Here is a 23,289-nt window from a genome sequence, read left to right as displayed (position 1 = left end):
TTTCATGTGGGGGGTCACACCACACTGACGCATTATCGATTGTGTGCCGGTAATACGATGACCCTGAGGTGTAAACAATTTCAGAAAGCATTGCAACAGAAATGAAAACAAAGCAGCTGAAACACAATAGGACACAAAGTTGTTCCTGCCTTGTTCATAACGCAGTCTACATCGTTGTTGTTTCCATTTTTAAAAAACCTTTTCTGTCCATTTCATTTAAACAAACCCTAATATGCACACTAAATGATATTTCTTGTGCTAAAGTACCAGAATATACAATATACAAAAGCACATGTCATTACATCTTATACTAACTTAACAAGCAAACAAAACAGGATAAAGTGTGAGGGTTGGCGACACACTTGGCCTGTACAATAAGTACAAATGAAAATCAAATAAGATTTCAAAATCCATGATAATCTGTTTTAAGCAGGAATAAATAACAAGTTAATGTTTCAGTTCATTGTAGAGTGTCTCCCTCTCTCTTGTGCTCACGTTTATTAGAATTACTACCAACATCGGACATTCTTGTCCCCCCCCCCAAAAAAAGGTGGAGCTCCCAGGCGAGAAGAAGACCTCGGAGAAGGTGCATGGATGTAGCAAAGGAGGACATGCAGAGGGGATGCTTGGGATAACATGCCCTCTATGACAGGGTGAGGTGGAGGGAGATGATCTGCTGTGGTGACCATGAAAGGAAGCAGCCAAAAGAAGACGAAAAAGAAATAGAAACTATAAATTAAATGGATATTGTGAAGCTGGGTGTAAATTTAAATGCACAAGTTCGTGCTGCATGCAGGTCTGCGTTTTGGAGTCTCCTTTCATTACTCCGGCCAAGCAGGAGTGGCTACAGAACACCTCAGTGTTGTTTGACAGCCATCAAAGAAAACGAAGAAAATTCTGGAGTCTACATGAACTTTTTTTTTTTTTTTTTAAATGGGGCACGTCAGAAGAAAAAAAAGGGAGAACCACTGCTCGAGCAGCAAACCCTGAGCGGTACACTGTGGGAATCCCTGCAATTCCCCCGCTGGCCTGCTGGGGCCGCTGTTGACTGTGAAGTGCAGCACGGACGCCATCTTGAGGAGACCCCGATCTCAGCGCTGGGCTGGTGACAACACGCTCATCATGACGGGATTACTCACTTCCAAGTAAAACGGCATCAGTGTTGGGTTGCAGGCGTTGAGCGGAGAGAAGAGGATCTGCCTCGGCGACGGTTCTCCGCTGCAGGCTGTTTTTAGAGCGAGGCCGCGCTGTAACCCGATGGCCGGCTAGCTGCTGTGTGGATACGCCGCGGCCTGCTCGGGAGGAGGAAGGGTGGTGACGGCGCAAAATGCTTCACCGCTGACTCCCAAACAGACAGTCATCCTGCCCAGAGACTCGCTGCGAGTTGGTCAACGAGCACGATGCACTTATAGATTTCTTCGAAAAGGAAAAACGCTCTGTACTTTCAGATTTAGTTTTTATTTATCGCTGTGTGAACGACCCGGACCGCCGTCTTGCGTACCCTGAATCCCCAGCCGGAGACATGTCATCCAACTGCACCAGCGCAGCGCCCATCAGCGCCAGCAAAACCAAGACGAAAAAGAAGCATTTTATAGGACAGAAAGTGAAATTATTCCGCGCCAGTGAGCCCATACTCAGCGTTTTAATGTGGGGTGTCAACCATACGGTAAATACCTGTGCAGTCTGCCCGTGTGCTGTTTGTTTACGCCGCTGTTTTGATTTAGCTAGCATGCTAGCTCGTTAGCCAGCTACCTTCATCTGTCAAGCCAGTTTTGATGCCCTGTAATTGATCTTTTTCATGCGTGGACTCAGTCAAGTATATGACACTGTACTTGGGCTGTAATCCAGCCGTTTTCGTGCAGTTAATAGCGGACTGCTGCCGCCGCTGCCTCCGCGGGTGGCTGTGGCTGAAGCGCGAGTTTTGCGGGGATTTTATTTGGTTAACTTTTGAGAAAATGTGCATATTTGTGATACGTTTTGCGTTTGTATGTGTGTGTAAGAGAGAGAGGGATCATTCAGTGAGCTGCCATCGTAAAATGTGTTCGGTATCTTGTTGCTGTATCGTGAGCTGTTGCTGTAAGTGCGTGCAGGCGTGGGGTGGGAGGGGTGTGACAGGCAGCCGGAGCAGCAGGTTACACAGATTTTCAGCTGCACACAGCTGCTCACAGCAGCCTGCCTATTGTTCAAATAAACCTGCTCTTGAGACTTGCGTTTGCAGCTACCGCACTCCGCGCCTGCGTCCAGTTCGCTGCAGTTTACTCCATCACATCATTTCACTATAAATAGAGCAGAAAATCTATCGCATTCGCTTTTGGACGAGGCTGCCTATGCCTATGAAAAGCTCAGTGAAGGGGCAGATTGGACACCAGTGATGGATGGATGGAGTGGGCTATGCACCAGCAGTTTAGTTCTGCCTGCTGTGAAGGGGCGGTTGCACTCTTGCTTGATTGATGCGCGGAAAAACAACCCCCTGAGGTGTGACACAGAAGTTTTTTGAAAAATATTGTGCCGACTTGGGGAACTCCTGGTGCTGAAATGTTGCTTGTTTGACACACAAAGCTGTCATTTCTTCCCGGGGTCCTGTTAATTTGTGCTCCAGTCATACTTGATTGAATTCTTCATTATTAGACTAACAAAACACAAAGTCTAACAGGTAGTAACAGAAGGGTTAGGATCCCTGGGACATGTTGGCGATCCGGACAGGGAGACTGAATATCCCACTTCATGCTATTTACATGAAGTGCCTGTGCCTGCCTGGAATAGCAAATAAATGCACACTGCTATGGAATTAAGTGAGCTGCTAATGATATGGCTATCACTGCAGCATCTCCATTATTCAGCTGGTGAACTTTGTGTGTGTGTGTGTGTGTGTGTGTGTGTGTGTGTGTGGGAGCAGCACACAAGTCCTGACGATTTGAGGTGTGGGCGGGAAGCTGATTCAAGACATCAAACAGACTTCTCATCAAAGCCTTCGTCTTCCACTCAGAAGTCGTATGCATTTTTAATGCAGCCTGAGCTGTGATGCTGCAGGATTTACTGTTGCTCTGTGTATGAGGTGATGTGAGACATCACCTGTGTGATGTTATTAATCCCCCAACAAAACTCCTTCACTGACATGGACGCACGACACTGATTTTTAAAAGACAGCGTGAGCTGATCTTGATTTTCTTGCATCACATCGGCGCACACGTAAGGCCTCCGGTATGAGGAAGCTGTCAAACTGGATTCTCTGCATGTTGAAAATCTGGTTTGGAAACTTTGATCGTCATGGGCAAACACCTCTGTCAAATTGAAAATATTGGACTTATCTTTGGTGGCTTGAGGTAAGACTGTAGAGTGCTTTTTTTAAAATTAGAAATCAGCAAGTAAAAGCTAATCTCTGCGTGTGATCAGATAGCAGAAAGTGGTATGACCTACAGCTGATACCAATATTTTATACTAACATTATATTCTCTCAAATATAGATTCAGTTTATGGTGGGGAGGCATACATGTACAGCTCTTTGAGCAATTTTGTAAGTTTTCCCTCTGCAAATACATTACTGATCGGTATGAGTGCTAGCTTCTTCAGTGAGTCTCTCCCCTGCGGATGAAGTCCAGCTCCCCCATCTTGGACTGCAGTGGTCTGAGTTGTGCTCTGCAGCCTTGGTGAGATTGTTGTAGCGGTGCATGGTTGTGTTTACTGTGCCCTCCAGAGCAGGAGGAGCACTATTGATGTGAGCTGGAGTCTAAGAAGTTTGAGCTGAAATATGTCCAACCATTTGGCAAAACATCCACTGGAGGGGAGGGGATCATGTGGGCGGGAAGGGCTGGGGTGAGCTGAACTTAATTTTTTTTCTTTTTTTTTATGACTCAAACTTTATTAGATTTTAATATTAAAACAACAACAACAAAAAACACCCAGAAGATAACAGAGTGGACATTCCCAGTCACAACAACAAAACAAATTGAGAATCGATGCATGTTTCCATCCAAAAAAAAAAAAGATCCAAAATAACATAAATACACAATGATGCCAATATTTCACATAGACCCAATTACAGCTATCCTATTTAGTCCGACCTTAACTACTTTAGCCGAATACGTCACTGACCTGTGTATGAAAAGTAGTTAGCCCATTTGTCGTTATAGTCGTCCAGTCTATTTAATAATAATGGATTGGATTTATACAGCGCTTTTCAAGGCACCCAAAGCGCTTTACAATGCATTCACACACTGGTGGAAGCAAGCTACGGTTGTAGCCACAGCTGCCCTGGGCGAGGCTGCTATATTGCGCCATCGGCCCCTCTGGCCAACACCAGTAGGGTAAAGTGTCTTGCCCAAGGACACAACGACCAGGACAGAGAGCCCGGGGATCGAACCGGTGACCTTCCGGTTACAGATACGCTTCCCAACCCCCTTAGCCACGGTCGCCCACAATCTATATGATAATCTTTCATAAGCTGCCACTTGTCCCAAAGAGGTATACCACTGAGGAGTCGATGAGGCCTTCCACTCTTTCACCAACGGCTTCCTCTCCAGCATAATAGCTGTTTGTACCCAATGAGCAAGAGGAGTGGGTAAGTGACTCAAAGCTGAAGGGTCTCCTAATACGTAAAGACTGTTCATAAATGGGACCCCTTGACCTACAACCTTCTCTACTACGGTGTGAATATGAATCCAATAATCTTGGACTTTGACGCACCCCCAAAGCAAATGTAAAAGTGTGCCGCTTCCCTGCTGGTAGGGCTGCCACAAACGATTATTTTGATAGTCGACTAGTCACAGATTATTTTTGCGATTAGTCGACTAATCAGATCATGCATCCATTGGACGTAAAACATACAGCTTATTGCACCAGCAGCATCTGCTCTTATATAACTATCATTAGCTTTCAGCTTTAAGTGTTTAAGGCAGTGGTGTCAAACTCAAATACACAGTGGGCCAAAATTCAAAACTGGAACAAAGTCGCGGGCTAACATTAATATTTATTGAAATATATTTATTCCTCCAGATATAAGAATGAATCTTTTCTTATGGACTCAAACACGTTTTGCTGAAAAACTGAATATGGAACAAGCAAAGCTTAATACTAAACAATATATATATTAGCTTTATAATACCAGTAGGCCAGCTCTAGTAATTTGGTGTGGCTTCGCGGGCCACACCAAAGGTATGTGCTAACTAAAAATAAAGACAAGATGAGAGTTTATTAAATTTTAATGACATTTGCAGATTGTTTAGATGGAGTTTAATCTGCTTGACGTTTATTCAGCTGTGTAAAAACTCTTAACTTTAATCTCAGCCAAACCGATTTAATCAGGAACAAATAAAATACTTAAAAAAAGGCAAACAACAACACTTTTAAGTTATCTAAGTGACTTATATATCATGTTTAACCTGAGTAGCGAAAGACGGCGGTGGGTTTGAAAACGATTTGCCGGGAGTCCGGTGTTCTCACGGCTCTAGTGAGCCTAGCCCCCGGCTAGCTATCGAGCTAGCGGTGGGTAACAGACGTCTCTGAAAACGTCGGAGCGCTTTTGAAAATATGTGGTGTCTTGATAAACTGAGCAGATATTTGAGGTTTACACAGCTACATTCTCGCCTGAAAATATGTTAAACGTTTATTTTGTGACCCAGAAAGAATAATAAGAGTAACATTAAAACTAACTAGCTGCCGCCATTGTTGACAACTGAGCTGGGCTGCGCTATGAATTCTGGGACACAGCTTCTTCTTCTTCGGGGTTTAACGGCAGCTGGCATCCTTGTACATGCAGTGCTGCCATCTTCTGTTTCAGTCCGTTATTACACTCTTAAATCCTACTACTTATTCCTGCGTCTTTTGGGATCTTACAAAGCTTCAAACGATGCGTCGACTATTAAATTAGTCTTCAACGATTTTAATAGTCGACGTAATCGTTACTAGTCGACTAATCGTGGCAGCCCTACCTGCTGGCACTTCCAGCATGCATCGTCAGCAACCGTGAGGGTGTCCAGTAAACTCTATTTAAAATCTTAAATTGGACCAATCTTGAACGCAATTCACGTGACATTTTTTCAGATTCCTGAGAATGCCATTCCTCCACTGTAAAGCTGAGATTTAAGTCCATTTCCCACGTTCTTTTGAGGGACAGTGTGTTAGGATCAGAAGCTAATAAAAGCATTTTGTAATAAGCTGATGCCTCTTGTCCATGCCCAAAGGTTTTTTTTGATTTCCTCCAGAAAGTCGCAGCTTAAAGGGAACTTTAAACCAAATGTGAGCTGAACTTTCAAAATAAGAGCAAGAGGATCGTCTTCCACTAAACTGAACACAGGCGACGTTGGCACTTCATGGGTTCAAACAAAAAAAAGTTACAAAGTAACCAAACATATTCATTTTTCTGCATGACGAAAAACTAAAATTAGACGACCTTTAAAACGTTGATCGCAGCGTTTGAACTTTAAGGAAGCACAAAATTGGTAACAAATTCCAGCGTCTAACATCCCATAATCAGTCAGCAGAGCCAGTATCAGCTGATTATTTGTGCATACCCGACTGTGTTGTTTACTTCCAGTATGAGAAGAACTTATTTCCTCTAAATGGCAGCACCGTGACTGTGTGCTGTCCCTTTTCATCACTCTATAAAGTGATTTATGCGATTTGCAAGGTTTTTTCCGGAGCTCATCACTGCGCTTTTGCTCTGGATGAGTTTCAGTAAATGAGCCGAGTGTCTGGAGGCGCAGCAGCAGCAAGAAAACCTGCCTGCGTGTTCTTTGGTCCCCGAGTTAATCACTGTCAGAGATTTGAAACGGCTTTGAAATACTGAGCTGTGTTACAGGTAGTCGTGGCTTTGTTCTATAAATTAACCTGCACTACTCACTGAGTACTTTGTGTAGGAGTCTGTTTTTTTTTTTTTGGTTTTTTTTTGGTTTTGTGCTCAGATCAAAATTGCAAAAGCCAATATTGCTCCCTTGGTTTGTGTTATTCCTCAGTAATTGTGCAGTCTGTTTGTTCAGCTGTTTGCACTCTTCTTCAGGCTCTTTCCTCATTTCTCTCTCTCTCTCTCGTTCTCACTTCCCTCTTTCAGATTAACGAGTTAAGTAATGTGCCTGTACCAGTGATGCTGATGCCAGATGACTTTAAAGCCTACAGCAAGATCAAAGTGGACAACCACCTATTTAACAAGTAGGTACATCACAGCTTAGGCACAGTCCGTAATCCACAAGTAAACAAAAGTGTCAAGGCTCCAGCAGGGTTCAGAACACCTTCTGATTCTGATAGACTGACTCCTCATAAAAGGACTCTGCAAGTCTGCTCGCTGGTCAGAGATTGCAGGTTGTAGCTTTAACTTTCTGCATTCATGAAATCCTTTCAGAGGTACAAAGCAGCCCTCCGAACGCCCTGGTATCTGAATCCACGGTGAGGATGTTATTGCAGGACGAGGTTGCATTTAGACACATTATTGTTGAAGCTCATCTGAACGCTTTAAATCATCCTCACTGCAAAGTACCAACCTGGGAACACTGAAACTCTGCACTGTTTTCTTAACCCCTGCACGGCTGAGGTAGAGAAATGTGTCCCACGGTCCTGCATGCAGGAGTGGACAAAACAATGTGGAATTAAAAAAACATCACTGAAATATAGCCAATGCTGCCCCAAAGATGAGTCACTTTGTTGCTCACATTTAGCAGTGTTTTGCACCCCCACTAATGAATTCTGTGTAGGTTTTTGTTTGTTTGTTTTTGAGCGTTTGACTCATTATTAAGGTGCAGATGGTTTTGTCTCTTTGCTCAGGTATGCTCGTCCTTTAAGGGCTGCCTGAGCGCTTTTACAGCTGTTATAAAATGTATTTTGTACAGTCGATCTAAAACAGCAGCAACTTTTAATGCCTAAAATCCTTGTAGTATCACATATTACATTATATGCAAGTAATACTACAGGACTGGTTGATTTTAGGGAATAAACATTGGCCAGTATCCTTCACAGTGTTGACACACCTCACCTGGACTGGATCCATTGTTGTAGATCGATCAGCTGAAGGTGGAGCCTTTAGCCCCTTTTCCATTAGTGCCTACTCGGGTCGGCTCGCCTCAGTTTTCAGGGTTTTCTTTAAGTGATCGTACTTGGTACCAGATACTTTTTTTAGCACCTACTCTGCTGGGGTTCCACGCAATCCGAGGTGATCCAAAAGTGTGACATCGACAGACTGCATACCACCGATTGGTTAGTCAGTGTCATGCCTCGATGAGTCATGAATGTCGTTTGCGAAAATCAAACCCAACAACGAGGGAAATCGCAAAAAAAAAAAAACCAAAGCCCGAGTCTGACGTAAAGCCGACCGAGCAGCAGGTGTATCGTTGCCTCGATGTTCAGCCTTTGTGTCGTATGCTAATTGTGGGACTCTTGGCTGCGTTGCTATAACGACCCCATGCACATTCGGTGGTACTAGATTGTAATGGAAAACGAGTCGATCCGAGTCGTGCCGTGTTGAGTCGATCCGAGTAGGTACTAATGGAAAAAGGGCTTTTATCGCGAAAGCCACAGATTGTATAAAAGATGGACTTGGACGCCGTGATCTCACTCATTGGATAGTCTGTACCTCACAGCAAGCCTTAATTTTATCCTGATAGTTGATTAAGACATGCTTCAGAAAGCACCAGCAGCACACGCACACAGAAAAGGTCCAGTTTGACTCGGAGTAGCAGAGTTTTGCTCCAGCAGACAGAGACCGGCTCTAACTGCTTCTATGAATCACAGTGGTGACACCCCTAAACCACAGCATCCAGGTGGATACGTTACAAAACCTCACAATATTCAGAGTTGTTAGAAAACTATCCATAGAAGCTGAAACTGGTTTTCATACCAACATGCTTAAATTTGCTGTAAACTTTTAAATTTGGAGTCAAAGTTCAACCTGTGTGGAAATTTGGCAGCGGCACATGTAAGTGTTTCCCAGCAGGAAACTGTTCTTGTGTGGCGCAAACAGTAGAAAAGAATAGATGTAAGAGTGCAGCGGTGCATTGTATGTGGAAGGCTCTTAGAGGAACTGTAACTTTTGGCACTTCCACATTGGCTCCATTTCTTTGCTCTGGGTTGAGCCTTCAGTGAAACTAAAATGAATCAGTGTGCTGTTTTGTTTCTTTTTTCAACATCAGCGAAAAAGTTCAGAAGATCTGAACTAGTTAAGTTTCATTTCAGTTTCCAAAGTGCTTTATTTACTCAGGAGAGCTCGTTTCTCACTTATAAGCTGTAAACTGTGATGGTCCATATCCCAGTGCATCAGGCTCTGCAGTGGTTTCAGTGTGAGGACAAGCAGTGCAACATAAAGAAATATTTGATTTGTGGCTGCATTAGTAGCCGCATCACATTATACATGAGCTTTTTAAAATCTATTTTTTTGTTTGTTTTTCATAAGTGATCAGGGCAATAATGCTGTTGAGATCTTTACATTTAAATCAGTTTGAGTGAGTTCTCTGTTTTCTGCCCTTTGCTGTACTGCAAATGACAACTTCACACCATCTCTTTGTTCAGTCTGATTCCAGAGAAGCAGAAATAAATCCAACAGCGAGCAAAAAAAGTTGAAGTCAGTGATTTTTAATTCCTCGTTTTAGATTGTGTTGACTCTGTTCGTCTCTCCTGCCAGAGAAAACCTGCCTAGTCGCTTTAAGTTTAAAGAGTATTGCCCCATGGTGTTCAGAAACCTGAGGGAGAGGTTCTGCATTGATGACCAGGACTACCAGGTGAGACCTCAGACACTGACGCACAAGCAGAAATGTTCATTCGCTCTCACAGGAGCTTAATCCACCTTGTTGCGTTTGGTTTGGCAGAACTCTCTGACCAGGAGCGCCCCGCTCAACAGCGACACCCAGGGCCGCTTCGGCAACCGCATCCTGTCCAGCTACGACCACCGCTTCGTCATCAAAACCGTGTCCAGTGAGGACATCGCTGAGATGCACAACATCCTAAAGAAATATCACCAGGTAGAGGCACCGCTGCGAGGAACTGCAGAGCCAGACTTTTATTGTGATTCATTATCCTAGTATTGAAATGTGCTCACGTGTCGGGTGTGAGGAGAAAAATTCAGGAGCATCAGTTTGTTAAATAATTTCTAATCTAGATTTGAATCTAAAGATAAAGAGAACCTGTTATTAATTTATTTTCTGTCCATGTATTGTTACAGAAATGGTCGAGGTTTTAAATAACGAGGTCGCGTTTGTACAAGTAATCCCTGTGATTATTTAGGTGGCTCTTGCTAAGCCACAGATAATGCGCACAGTAAAATACAGTCATATACGCACGGACAGAAGATTAAAAACCAATAAGTCAAACATGTTGTAAAACAATTGGCTTGTCAGTTTAAAGCCATGCAGGGCTGAAGCCTGTTGTCAAGCAAAATCTGGTGTGAGTCAGTGGTGAAGAATAAAAGAAGAATAACACAACAAATTAGGTGAAACGCCCAGCTTCACTTTTTACCCCTCGGCCGTAAAAGGCTGATAGATTATTGCTGTCGCCCTGCAGGGCGGGCGGAGTGGACACAGGTGTGTGAACGGAAGAACTCGAGAATGAAGCGACGTAGGAGTTTCAAATTGATAGCACAGGTGTTTATACACTCCGGCACCAGTATTTATTTTTTATGATGTCATAGAGAATATAAAAGTTTAGGGACATATCAGCCCCAGCAGATCAGGAAGAAATTAAGCCTGAAGTAGGAGGAGCTAAAACGGATTGCTTGGATCTGCAGCATGGCCATAAGATAAAGAAGGATTATTCTGAGCTGTGAATTGTGCAAAGCTAGCTTAGCAGAGTCCAGGAATAAACGTGTGGCGCTGGAAATGAGCAGAATAATTCCCGTCCCAACAGGAGTGTTGGAGGAGAGCGTGGTCTCTGCCTTTTAAAGTTAAACACAGAAACGAAGCTGCGCTCACTTTTAATCAGCTTGTATTCTGCGTGTATTTGATTCCTCACCCCCACACTTCCTGTTTCTCTCTGTGCTCGCCTCCCCTGGCCGTCTCCAGTTTATAGTGGAGTGTCATGGCAACACGCTGCTCCCTCAGTTCCTGGGCATGTACAGGCTAACGGTGGACGGGGTGGAGACGTACATGGTGGTGACCCGGAATGTATTCAGCCATCGGCTCACCGTACACCGCAAATACGACCTGAAGGTAGGTACGCTGGCTACGCCGCACATGCACACGAGTCTCATCATCCTTTTAGAGAGCTTTACACCACATTTACGGTCTCGCATACGTTCTTCAAACTCAGTTTCATAATTTGGCTTTCATTTTTTTTAAACTTGAGGGTTATTTAACAATATGTGTTAATTTAAGCACTTGTGGTAAATGGACCCGTTCTTGTAAAGTGCGTTTCTACTCTGAGCACTCAAAGTGCTTTTTACAACAGGCCTCATTCACCCATTCATACAAGCTTTTTTCTATGCTCAAGTATTTTCTGACATTTCCATCCATCAGATGGGTGTTAGTATGTTGCCCAAGGATATTTGGCATACAGACGGGAGCATCGGAGATCAAAACGCCAGGCTTCTAATTAGTAGATGACCTGCTCTACCTCCTGAACTTTTTTTTTTCCTTTGGCAGTAAAATGTTTTTAGACAATAAATCAATTTCATATAGCCAGGAGTCTCCTGGGAACGAAAGCACTGTTTGGGGATCCATGCTCGTGATTATACTGGTATAAAATGCCTTTCCCTCCCCACACACAGCAGACTCTTTGACCAACACATGCAGGGTTAAAGAGATAAACGAGTGTCTCTGCAAATACACAGGCCCATGAGACCCATCTCATTTCAAATCAGACCAACAGCGAGGAACATCTCCCCCCGAATCATGACAAATTCTCAACTCACTATAAAAGCAGCATAAAAATATAAAACTATTGTGTCCAAAGTGTTGTTGAGATGCTGAGATGAAGCTACAGTGAGGGAGATTAAATGTAATGTTTAACTGATAATGCTGTTTTGATTAGCAATCCTGCTGTCATCAGTTCCGCCGATCGTTGTTCATTAGCGCAGCCCTAAACGATGAAGGCCATGACAAAGAGCTGAAACACTTCAACGCAGTTCGGTTGTCTTTATAACTTCTGCTGTTGCCATCTTGGTGTTTTGAAACCGGATGTGAGAGCGAAAGGTCCATCTGAGAAACTGCACAATCATCGATTAATGGCTTGTGACTAACAGCGAAGCCATTAAGAATACCCCAGATAATCTTTTTTGGCTCTTAAAATGACAATAGCTTAGTAAAATGGAATTAATGATCTGCTGAATAAGACTTAATCCCATAAACTCAGGAAGGATTTTTATTGAAGTCACAGAGAAAGGAGGCTGTGGGACTTTTTACCATCCACTTCCACACAAGCTGGAGTCTATTTGGAACCAAGTATCGCCCCCTGGTGGCCAGTAAAAATGGCACGGTGTCTTCATCTTCTACTCACTTGTCTTTTATACTGTCTGTGGGTACAATACAATATATAAAAAACAATAAAGGATTAATCACAATCTGTGCGAAGGTGAAGAAATGATTGATAATTTTTCTTTTAAGGAAGTATTTTTTAATTGAAGGCCATAATTTATAAACTTTAGAAATAAATGTAATCTTAAAACATCCAGTTTCTGTTGCTTTTGGCTTTTCTGTAACTATTAACCAGACAGATTCCTCGATATTTGCATCCCTGATTGCTACCCAAGGATTGAACTAGGTCTGTATGAAGATGACTGTGGATGTAGCTCACTTCTTTAATCGGTGCTTATCGGCACACACCTCCTTTCATGCCGGTATCCTCAGGAGAAAGCATCTTTGTGTTTCTAATACTGACAGCTGTGTGCAAATATGCTAATGCTTCCTCTGATGTGTCTCGCTCATTCTATTTTTATTCTTATTTTGCATCTTTTCTAGGGTTCGACAGTCTCAAGGGAAGCCAGCGACAAGGAGAAGGTGGGCTTTATTTCTGTGCATTGATGTCTGCTGACACGATGGGATAAAAATAGATGGCCTTAGCTCACCCCACAAGCAAACCTGTCATACTGCTGCTAAAATTAAGTGCTTGTATGTAAGCAGATGCTGTCAGCATGATTTGACTTAAATTTGTGTATTTTCTCTGTCACATGGTTGTAATCATGACTGCATGAATATGAATGTTAACATCAGTGCACGCTGAAAGTCAGCAGCCGATGATGTAGGTGGGCCCCGGCACCTCTGAGTTTTTCATTAGCATTTAAAAACGGGTTTGGTTTGAATATAAAACACGGCTCCTGCTGCAGCTTCATAACACCACCCCCTCTTCTCTTCAGGCGAAAGAGCTCCCCACTTTCAAAGACAACGACTTCTTGAATGAAGGCCACAAGCTGCAGATAGGAGACGACAACAAAAAGTACTTTTTGGAAAAGCTAAAACGGGATGTAGAGGTAAAACACACATTCAGGCTTTCATTGTTCCTGCTCTGGAATGAAACCGCTTCACCCAGCATAAATGCTGAGATTGTTTTTGTTAACAGGCTCCCTGCGCTAAAACGTTATGCATGAGTAAGCCTAAATATAATTTATTTTATGGATTCGTTTATGTAAAGTCTGAACTCCAGTTTGGATCTTTTCTGTTAATGCGCTCTCATTTTAGCTTGTAATCTTAAAACAACCCAAGCGCTCCAATTCAGGCTCTACAGTTAGCATGTTAAATGCACAAGTTCATGACAGTATCATCAGGAAGAGACAGAACAAGTGTGGCTTGTTTCGAAGGGTTGCCAAGAGGAAGGTTCTGATGCTCTGCACCGTGTTTGGAGAAATGCACCTGTCAGCGTGGTGGTGCAGGGGTGATCATGCAGTCATTGAGTGGGCCGTGAACTCTGTATACCAAAGTATTCTAGAGTCATAGTGACAGGACAGTGATGCTAAGCAGAGCAGCAAATCTACATCAGAATGATGACGGGCCACTAGAACTTTTTTTTTATCGAGCAGACCTCAGTTTGGTTGAAATGCTGCACTGGGGCCTGAAGAGAGCTGTAGCTAAAGAAACGATGTCAGAGACGGATGCAGCCATACAGAAAACTCTTACTTCAGCTTATTGTTGCTAAAAGTGGTTCATGAGGTGTACTTAATTTTCCACATGACTGCATAAAGCCTGACGAAGACTTTTATTTTCCCCCTTGGCTACAACATGTATTTCTAAAGATAAAAAACTAAAAGTTCAAATCAGCCTCCTGCTGGTATAATCAGTAAATGTTTCTGAAACCTTACTGTCTGTAAACACGGCATGCCTCACTTATTTAACCATCACACCGGTGAGATGAATATTTTAACAGCTGTTACTTGAAATTTAATTTGTAAAATGATTCCAAACGTTAGTCTGAAAGACCGGAACGGCGACTGCTCTGTGCAGAGATGCAGAGGTTTTGAACCAAGTGTTTCCTGTGTGTTTTAGTTCCTGGCCACTCTGAAGATCATGGACTACAGTCTCCTGGTGGGCATCCATGATGTGGAGCGGGCGGAGCAAGAGGAGATGGACGTGGAGGGCACGGGGGAGGACGAGGAGTACGAGAACGACGGGATGGGAGGAGGCGTGTTAACGGGCTCTTTCGGCACGCCTCCCGACAGTCCCGGAAACCCTCTGAACTGCGGCGGGTTTTTCGGCCCCGGGGAGTTCGACCCCTCTGTGGATGTTTACGCGATCAAGAGCCATGACAGTGAGCGCCGCCTTTAACATGAGTGTTATTGAAATTCGCAGCCAGCAGATTAACGCCGTCTTTATCGGCTGTTTTGTTTGTTTTAATAAAATCTCCTCGTGGCGTTCTCCACAGGTGCTGTGAAGAAGGAGGTATACTTCATGGCTATCATCGACATTCTCACACACTATGACGCTAAGAAAAAAGCTGCACATGCTGCCAAAACTGTGAAACATGGGGTGAGTGTTAAGATTAGCGCTCTGCTCGCCACCGACTGTTTGTTTTGCTGCTCAGCTGTGTGCCGCTGTAAACACGACGAGACAAAAGCTGCCCAGGCGTGGCCCCGTGGACTGAAAGCCTTTCTTTCTAACCACCACCTCCTTCCTGATGACGTTAATCACATGGCGCGATTGATCGCCGCAGCCTGTAGTCTAATGTCTCTGTCATTTAAAGACTGCTTTTATAATTATTATCGCTTTGTCTGACACAGTCACCGTGGTAACAGCTTTTGTGTGTGGTTTTCCCTGAAAGGTTTGTTGTTGTTTTTTTCCTCTTGAAATGTGTGGTGCTGTGTACTTCATCACATGTGTCACTTCATCTAAATCGTGTTTATGTTTATTTTTTTTGTTCCCAGGCGGGGGCCGAGATCTCGACAGTGAACCCGGAGCAGTACTCCAAACGATTCTACGAGTTCATGTCCAACATCTTATCGTAAACATCATCTTCCAGTCCAGCCAGCTGGTCTCTCCCTGTCAGATCTGTCAGATGCCACGCCCACGCGCACACACACGTTTCTCTCCTCCCTCACCTCAGTGTAGGTCAGTCTCCCATCGTTAAAACTAAACCACCTCTCCTCAGCATCAAGCCTGTTACACTATCCCGACTCCACCTGTGAACCCCTCTCACTGAATTTGGTTCCTGGTATTCTCCCTGTGGTGTTTTTCTTAAAAAACAAACAAACAAATAAACAAACAACAAAAAAAGAACCTGCTCTCCTTCAGCCACCTTGTTGCTCCTCACGCCAGCACGGAAACTGTCTCACTAATGCCTTGAATGAGTGTGTCAGCTTCAGCAGTTACCAGTTCGTTAGTAGAGTCTCTTTAGTTTCTGTTCATGTTGTTGTTGTTCCTATAATTTCTATTAGACATACACGCACACATGCAGCACACACGCAGATGAAGAAAGGTCTGATTGCATGGCAAACTCTTCGACAGTCGCCATCAGGCTTCTCTCTCGGTAACAATTTTTCTTTTGTTTTTTTTACAAGTTCTTCTGATGGATTTGGAACGACAGGGTGATGAACACATGAATATATAATGGTGTATTAAGTAAAAGAATGCAATATCAAAAAAATGCATGGCTGACTTGTACATGAGACTCCACCAGTTGAAACATCGAACCACTGAACTTGGCATCTGAGTGTTACGACTAAAACTTTTTAAAAAAAGGAAAAAAAAATCCGTGTTTGAATGTTCTGTTGCCATATTGTTTCTGAATATTTTTCCAATTTAACCGTGAACTTGGTGGAGGTCGGTCAAAGAGGACAAAAAAACAACAAAAACATTCACTTTAAAAAGGGGAATTCTGCAGCAAATACTTGTTTTATTACCATAAGGATCATTTTTATATCTTGTTTACATTAATGTAGCAACTTTGTGTTTGTATACAGTATTGTTTTGTTACCAGCAGACATTAGGAAAAAAGGTTACTTGAAAATGATTCATTGCATATTAAAGGGAGTTTTATCTTGTTTTTGTGGTTTGGCTGTGCTTCTTTCTGCTTCTTGGGTCTCATATTTGTAACACTTGGCTTTGGTGGGTAATGGATTACATGTAATCTGATTACTATACCAATAAGAACTATTAGTCCAGACTGCATTTACACTAGTGAATCTATTATGCTTTTTTTCTTATTGCTATACTGTTACAAACTCTTTACATTAAGAAGCTGTTTTGTGAGCGTGTCCAGAGGCCAGATGGGCACCATTAATCCAACATGCTGTTGGATGGCAGGTGAAAACTTCCTGCCTGATTTTGACTCTGGAACCAGGAAAAATTCCAGTTTGCTTTAAACCCAGGCTGTCATCCCAACGGTCTGGGGGTCATTTGGATGATTTTGGAAAATGTGAAAATTAGGAGGGCAAAGTATTTTTGTTTTGTCAACTCTACAGCCTTACATGCCCTGTGGCTCAGCTGAAGAAAAACTGTTAAATGACAGAAGTGTTCATGTTTGAGTATTTACTACATGCATATAAAAATACAGTAGGTTCACAGTAAGAACGGGATATTTTTGTGAATTGGCATGAAACGTTTTTGATTACTGGGCAGTCTCTGCATTTTTTGTATGCATTTCCTGTGATTTACTACAGCAGTATTTCTTTTATAATGTGGAAAAAAATTGTTGAAACTGCACTTTTTGTAACTTGGGGATTAAATGTGTACTACTTTAACAAATAAAAGTTTTTTTCCTTTTTTATAGGTAATGGCTTTACTGGTCCAGCCCTCTTGAGCTCATATTGACATTATGTGAGTTTAATATTCTGTAAATGGCATTTTAAGGGGCTTGTTTTCTTTCTGTGCTTTTTCAACATCTTTCCCACTGGTGCCTTAAACTACATCATCATATTCTGTGGGAGACTTGTGTGCTCTTGGTGAGCTTTCCTGGAAGGTGTGCCTGATTGGACTTGAACCCTCAACTGCTCTCCCACTACTCCACACAGGTGTGTTATCAAGGGTGAAGGTCTGAAGGAACAAGTGGCACAAATGTCAAAGGTGAAGTCTAAACTTTGTGGTTCACCCTCAATCCTTAAAAATGTAATTTGTTAGAGCATTTTAACAACTCAAGGATTTTGATGAGCTCATTCAATCAGTTTGCGATTTCACTTTGAGGCATTGATTTCGACAGTGAACTCGATTTCTAAGATTAGAAGCAACTTTAAACAAGATCCTCCAACAATGACATCGGTCGTGTTTATTGTTTAAACCTAAGTTCATTTATTGAACAGTGCGAATGAGGAAAGAGACACAATACAAGGATTTCTTATTATTTTTGTACAAAATATCTGAGTTAATGACGTATGAAGAGAAGAAGGAGCTCTAGTCCATCCTGGCCTTCAGGGTTCGTGTGGTGATCTTGTCTTTCTCACTGCCAGACAAAAGAAAACAGCTGTCAATCACTGCAGACTCCACCCAGCAGCTCTGCGCTGTGCTCAGCCCCAAAATACATACTTTGTTATGTTTGTCATGTGGACTGACTTGTATGCACATAACTGCTGATTGGGTAACACTTCTACAGATTCATCTAACCTTTTCCTACTTCTGGACCTCATTGACCAACAACCCTCTGTCAGTCATCTTGTCTTGAGCTGAACTAAACAGACTGAGCTGTCAGGGAGGGGTGAAAACACTGCTGTAAACCAACGGTGTGATTTATAGCAAAAAATAAATTGATCTTTGTAGCAAAAATTAGTGCAAACATGTCATTTTTTCATAATTGCTGGAAGTCTAAATCATATTGAGATTTAAACTTCTGGTCATTTAGACAATTACCAAAACACAAAGGAGAGGGAAAAAAGTTAAAGCCACGCAGGAAAGGTGAAGAAATAAATGAGGAGTATTAAGAGGGGAGACTGAGGTCTGTCTCTTGGTTGCTTAGTTACAGACAAAGAACAAGCAGCATAGAAATGATGGATCTTGTGGATGTGTACCACCACTATAAGATTAATTCTTCTCGGACCCCTCATTCAGGGAAAGCCCCACCTGTTACACCAGCCATGGCTGAAAGACAGTGTGGATGCAAACCTGCACGCCATACTTACATGACATGTACGACGACTCCCATGCCAGAAACTGCATCTCGATCAACTGCATTCAGCATTGCCTGGGAGATGGTCTCAAACAGATCATCCGGCTCCTGCACGACCAGAACAAAATTCAAATCAACACTCAGAGTTTCAACACCTCAGAAGAATTACTGCGTCTTTAAATCACCATGTTGCGTTTAAATTCCTTGGATGTTGAACAGTGTAAGTTAAAACTACAGATATTTAAATTTAAAAAGAAAGAAAAGGTAAGCTCACTAACAATCCTGCAGACTTATCTGAACACAAATAAACTAAACCCAAGTACAGGTGGTTTCAGGTTTAATACTGACCATATCCGGCTCCCACAAAGATTCACACATGCCGTACATCTGCTCCGAGCAGGTGCCGCTCACAACAAAGTCCTCTGTCACCATGGGGCAGCCAATCAAATCCAAGGAGCAGATGAAGGGTTCAAAGGTTTTAGGATCTAATCCGGCGATCACAGGCTCGATGTAGTAAGGCCCAAACCTAATGAGAGAATCAGACATGAAGAAGTGTCCAGCATTCCCACATTCACATTAAAGTACTGACTGGACCGAGCTCAGACTCCAGGAGTACGTCGTCCAATAGATTGTTGTGCAAGTATAAACACAGAACATCACTGAGGTGACCTTTTGAGTTCATTGTTCAAACAAACTGGCAGAAACAAAAGACAAATTAGTATTCATGCTTTCGGCAGTTCAGTGTACTCACCTCCTTTCATACAGCAGGTTGGACACCATGCTCATGAAGGTTTTGGGTTTGATCTGGCGACCCTCCTTCAGCTCATACAGGTTGAGTCTGAATTTCAGCCTCTGGGCTCTGCAAAAAGGGATGGATGACAAGAAATCATTCGACCACTGATCTGTCCTGATTCAGCATCAGAAATTAGTTCAGTAAAGTCTGTTACTACCATCTTCTGCTATCAAACACGAAGACTGTGGTAATTAAATTTGGGTGGTTTCACACTCAATGTTTAGTCTGGTTAAACTGGACCCTGGTTAATTTTTCTCCCATTGACATGACTTTGTAGTTATTCCCAGGTACAGGCTGAGACAGCAGGAACAAACCCTTTAGGAAGAGCTGCTGCCAAACTGTTAAGATGTGATCATAAAATACATCAGCAGCAGGCTGAGAGATGATCCAGCTGTGCCAAATATCACATATATTTAACATCATTCAAAAAAAAAAAATTGGTCTCCGAAGTGAGGGTGTCTCATTTAGTTAAGACTCCTTGTGTGCAGGTGGATGAGAATAAAACATGAGGAAAGGACACAGAAAAATCACTTTTTACCCTTGTATTTAATTTCTTTCAACATATTTTGCTTCACTTCAAACTTTAAGAAACTGAGCTGAAAGTTCGCAAACCAATGAGCTGATTCCGAGCAGAGCAAATAAAATACAGGCATAAAAAAGACATTTTGAGAGGACGAGATTCCCACTCACACTGTCTGAACATCTGTCGCCAAACCAGCCAGCCCGATGTACAGCCTGTCTCCCATGGGGAAGATCTTCTGGAAGTCTGTCGTGACCATCTGGGCCTGAATGCCAAACCTCCGGTCTGCTGCGATCGCCACACAGTTCTTCCCCCGCATGGCCATGACAGCCCCGCCATTATATGACATAATAGACTGGGAGAGGAGAAGAGGATGGAGGACAAAAATGGATCAATCACCTGATCAACCAAATCTATAAAAGGGTCACATCACCTCAAATGATTGGGGTCATCAGATTTGCCTGAAGATTTTTTGGTCCAAAGTTTGGATGAACATGAATATCTGAAAAACTACTAAAGATAAAAGTCTCATACTTTCACTGTCTCCTCTTACCATAAAACTGAATCAGGGGAATGTACATGCTAAAAACTGGGTATCAAAAATGACAAACATGTATACAGCATGTATAACAAATCAATTTCTGTGTTTTAGTTAGAATACCACCAAAAAAAAAGTCCTGGATTTTGTTCTATTAGGATTAGACCATCTACTGACATCTACTGATATTGTTTTTGTGGTATAACTTGTCATATTCGTATTTTCTCCCTTTCTGTGTCTAAAAAGTATCTAAATGTATTCTGTTTTTTCTGTAGAAATAATAGTCTTGACTTGGCTACAGTGGAAAAATAGCGTTTATTTAATACATTATAAAATCAAAACGCATACTGACTAAGCAGAAATTTTTAACACCAAAAAGTGTAACTCTCACAAGAGCTACCATCTTACCACATAAACAGTAAGAAAGTGTGTGAAATATTGCATGTATACATTTGTCAATTCATGAGGTTTTCTAGTGGAGAACAGCGCTCCTGAGATGCAGGTTGCTGATGCTTGCTTCTGACAGTAGCTTTAGAAAATCCAATTTTAACTGTTTTCATCGCTTTAAAGTTTAATCTGTCAGTGTCTGTTTAATCTTACAGTGTCTAGTGAGCTTTGGCTGAGACTAAACACGCTCACTAGCGTTGAAAAACGAAATACACTAAAACCAAAGCCAAAAAAGTGAGTTAAAAAAAAACAATCCTGCACAAAAATCAACGCTAGCTCAAGAGTAGCAGAAGCTAAGCATTTAGCTTTCAGGTTTTCTCTAGTTTTATTCTCCAGAATCGAGAGCTAAATTATTCATTAGGACATTATCAGTAATTAAATAATGATTTACTGTAAAACTAACTTCGCATTTTCCTCAGAATTAATTCAGATGTTACCGGTAGGTAACTTTAGTGACCATGCTAAAGATGTCTGATGCTACCGTTGTTAGCTCAAGTCTCTGTTAGCCTACAAACTCAGTTTAATATAATTTTTATCCAACCAGCCGCGCGGATGTTAACTTATTTTTAATGTTCTTACCATTGTGAAGGCGCTGGTTTAGATTCCTAACTGCTAAAACGGACAAACTCTGCTGCTTCCCAGCTTTGTGAATGATTGCCGTTAGCTTCCGACAGTGACTACACGATTTAGAAACACGAGATCACACTAACGATCTACATACGTAACGGAAGCCTTCAGATATGATTGGCTGACATCCTCAGCGATGTGCAACTGTGATTGGGTGAGAAATGCAGCGTGACCAAAGCGTGCATAGTTTGGTAGAGGCGCGTTAAAGCGAAATTGAAACACAGCGGAGCGGTAAGGTAGTTTAAAACTGTGTTGTCACTCCCCTGTAAACACAACAGGTTAAAATAAGGCTTAGGCAGTTAGACATACAGTTTAACCCAGAGCTAAAAATGTCGTGAACTAAAGATTACATTTTATTTGATCATGAACGAGAAAAAAAAAAGAATCCACTGTAATTACACGTGTACAATCACTTCATGTGACACAGCCACCATATAATAGAGAGAGGTCAGCTAATCTTTTTATTATTATTATTTTGCCATACAATAACACTTTTGCTGCTCATCATACGCCACATAACCTGCAGAACAATTTATTCCAGCTGAGGATAGTTGCCATAAGGTGAAAGCAAACACATGGCCTTACTGGAGATTTATGCTTCAGTCTATGCTGCAAACTACAGCATAACCTGACTTTCCAGGAAATCTAACTACACCTTTGGCGGTCGCAGCCCACAATGAATAAAAATGGCACCAATAATGATTTCATATAAGGACTCACAAATGTCAGCAAATTCCTGGAGGGAAATTCTGAAATACCAGAATGGAGAGGAGGTAAAAAGAAGTGGAAAAGCTTGAGGGACAAATATGTTTGCTCCTGAGAAAACGCTGATCACACAGGGATCCAAGATGGGAAAAAGTCCCAGGATTTTATTTGTATCTGCCGTGGCTGGCACTGTATATAAGACACAAGGATATGACCACACAGTAATTAAAACATAATGCAGCAGCAAAAGCATGAATGCTGGCAACATCAATGGCCTCTACAAAGATTCCTCACAGAAGTCAAAAGTTGGGTTTTTGATTTGGCTCCTGGGACTTGAATTAGTGGAGGGGAGAACAGGTAAAGCTGTATGTGTTAAACTCTTAGGAGCTTGGAAAGAAAAGCATCTGGACTTCTTTTATTGAAGATGTTTCACCTCTCATCCCAGTTCTAAGAGCGATTGGTAGAGAGCCTCAGATTTTAAGCCCTATGCCAGTGTCCCCAAGAGGGTCATGGACTTCCTATTGATCCTCTACCTAATCATACAAGCCAAGACCCACTGGTGTGGGTCAAAATCAGCCAAGTTTTCAGGTGAACCCATTGTGAAACCTAGCCCGCCCTATCATGTGATTTCCTGAGGTCAAATGGCCCAGGATGTTTGTGGGCATTACGGCTTCCAGGAAGGGATCTCAAAACTGGATTATAGGTGGCAGGCAGTTGGTGCCGTAAGCCACTGCCTCTGTTCAAAGATGGCCATTCACAGTGGACATAGATGGCTTCTTTCACTCCTCTTTCAAACCATCTGTCCTTTCCTCCAAAATGTGAACATTGGCTTCCTCGAAAGAGTGACCTTTGTCCTTTAGATGCAGATGGACAGCCGAGTCTTGTCCCATTGAGGTGGCTCTTCTATGTTGTGCCATGCATTTATGAAGTGGCCGTTTGGTCTCTCCAACATAGAGGTCTGAGCATTCCTCGCTGCTGTACAGCAAACACTATGTTGTTAATTTTGTCTTTGGGATGAACCCATTTTTGTCTGAGTGTGTGGCTGGGTCTGTGTTAAACAGCAACTTTCAGAAAAGAAAAATGATGCAAGTACTGCTGCTGTGTCTGCTGAGCTTCACGGAGTGCTCTTGATGCTGTTGGTCCACTAATGCAATTGTGACAACCTTTATGGTTTGCAGTGAGATACAGAACTTTGGTTTTGGGGAACTGTTAACATTTTCTTGGTTAGTT

At 42.4% G+C, this 23,289-nt stretch overlaps 2 protein-coding genes across 2 annotated transcripts; one reads left to right on the top strand and one right to left on the bottom strand.

Annotated features, from left to right (window-relative positions):
• The first annotated feature begins 1,051 nt into the window (after nucleotides 1-1,051).
• Nucleotides 1,052-16,375, top strand: LOC147328559 (phosphatidylinositol 5-phosphate 4-kinase type-2 beta-like). Its single transcript, XM_086297011.1, has 10 exons — nucleotides 1,052-1,666; nucleotides 7,046-7,143; nucleotides 9,602-9,698; nucleotides 9,786-9,938; nucleotides 10,974-11,120; nucleotides 12,867-12,905; nucleotides 13,262-13,375; nucleotides 14,385-14,646; nucleotides 14,761-14,864; nucleotides 15,260-16,375. The coding sequence occupies exons 1-10, from the start codon at nucleotides 1,523-1,525 to the stop codon at nucleotides 15,338-15,340; spliced, it is 1,239 nt and encodes a 412-aa protein (XP_086153137.1). The 5' UTR covers nucleotides 1,052-1,522; the 3' UTR covers nucleotides 15,341-16,375.
• On the bottom strand, nucleotides 15,580-21,466 carry psmb3 (proteasome 20S subunit beta 3). Its single transcript, XM_086297013.1, has 6 exons — nucleotides 21,307-21,466; nucleotides 19,913-20,097; nucleotides 19,181-19,288; nucleotides 18,778-18,955; nucleotides 18,443-18,537; nucleotides 15,580-17,769 (listed from the first exon to the last, which is right to left on the bottom strand). The coding sequence occupies exons 1-6, from the start codon at nucleotides 21,307-21,309 to the stop codon at nucleotides 17,721-17,723; spliced, it is 618 nt and encodes a 205-aa protein (XP_086153139.1). The 5' UTR covers nucleotides 21,310-21,466; the 3' UTR covers nucleotides 15,580-17,720.
• Between the last annotated feature and the right edge of the window lie 1,823 nt (nucleotides 21,467-23,289).

This window comes from Aulonocara sp. 'chitande type north' Nkhata Bay, linkage group LG6, assembly GCF_057382095.1.
Source record: "Aulonocara sp. 'chitande type north' Nkhata Bay isolate Kocher_YH1m ecotype deep benthic linkage group LG6, A_spYH_male_GT1.1, whole genome shotgun sequence".
Taxonomy (NCBI): domain Eukaryota; kingdom Metazoa; phylum Chordata; class Actinopteri; order Cichliformes; family Cichlidae; genus Aulonocara; species Aulonocara sp. 'chitande type north' Nkhata Bay.
The sequence above is the reverse complement of the archived record's forward strand: the minus strand, read 5'-3'. Positions and strand labels throughout refer to the sequence as shown.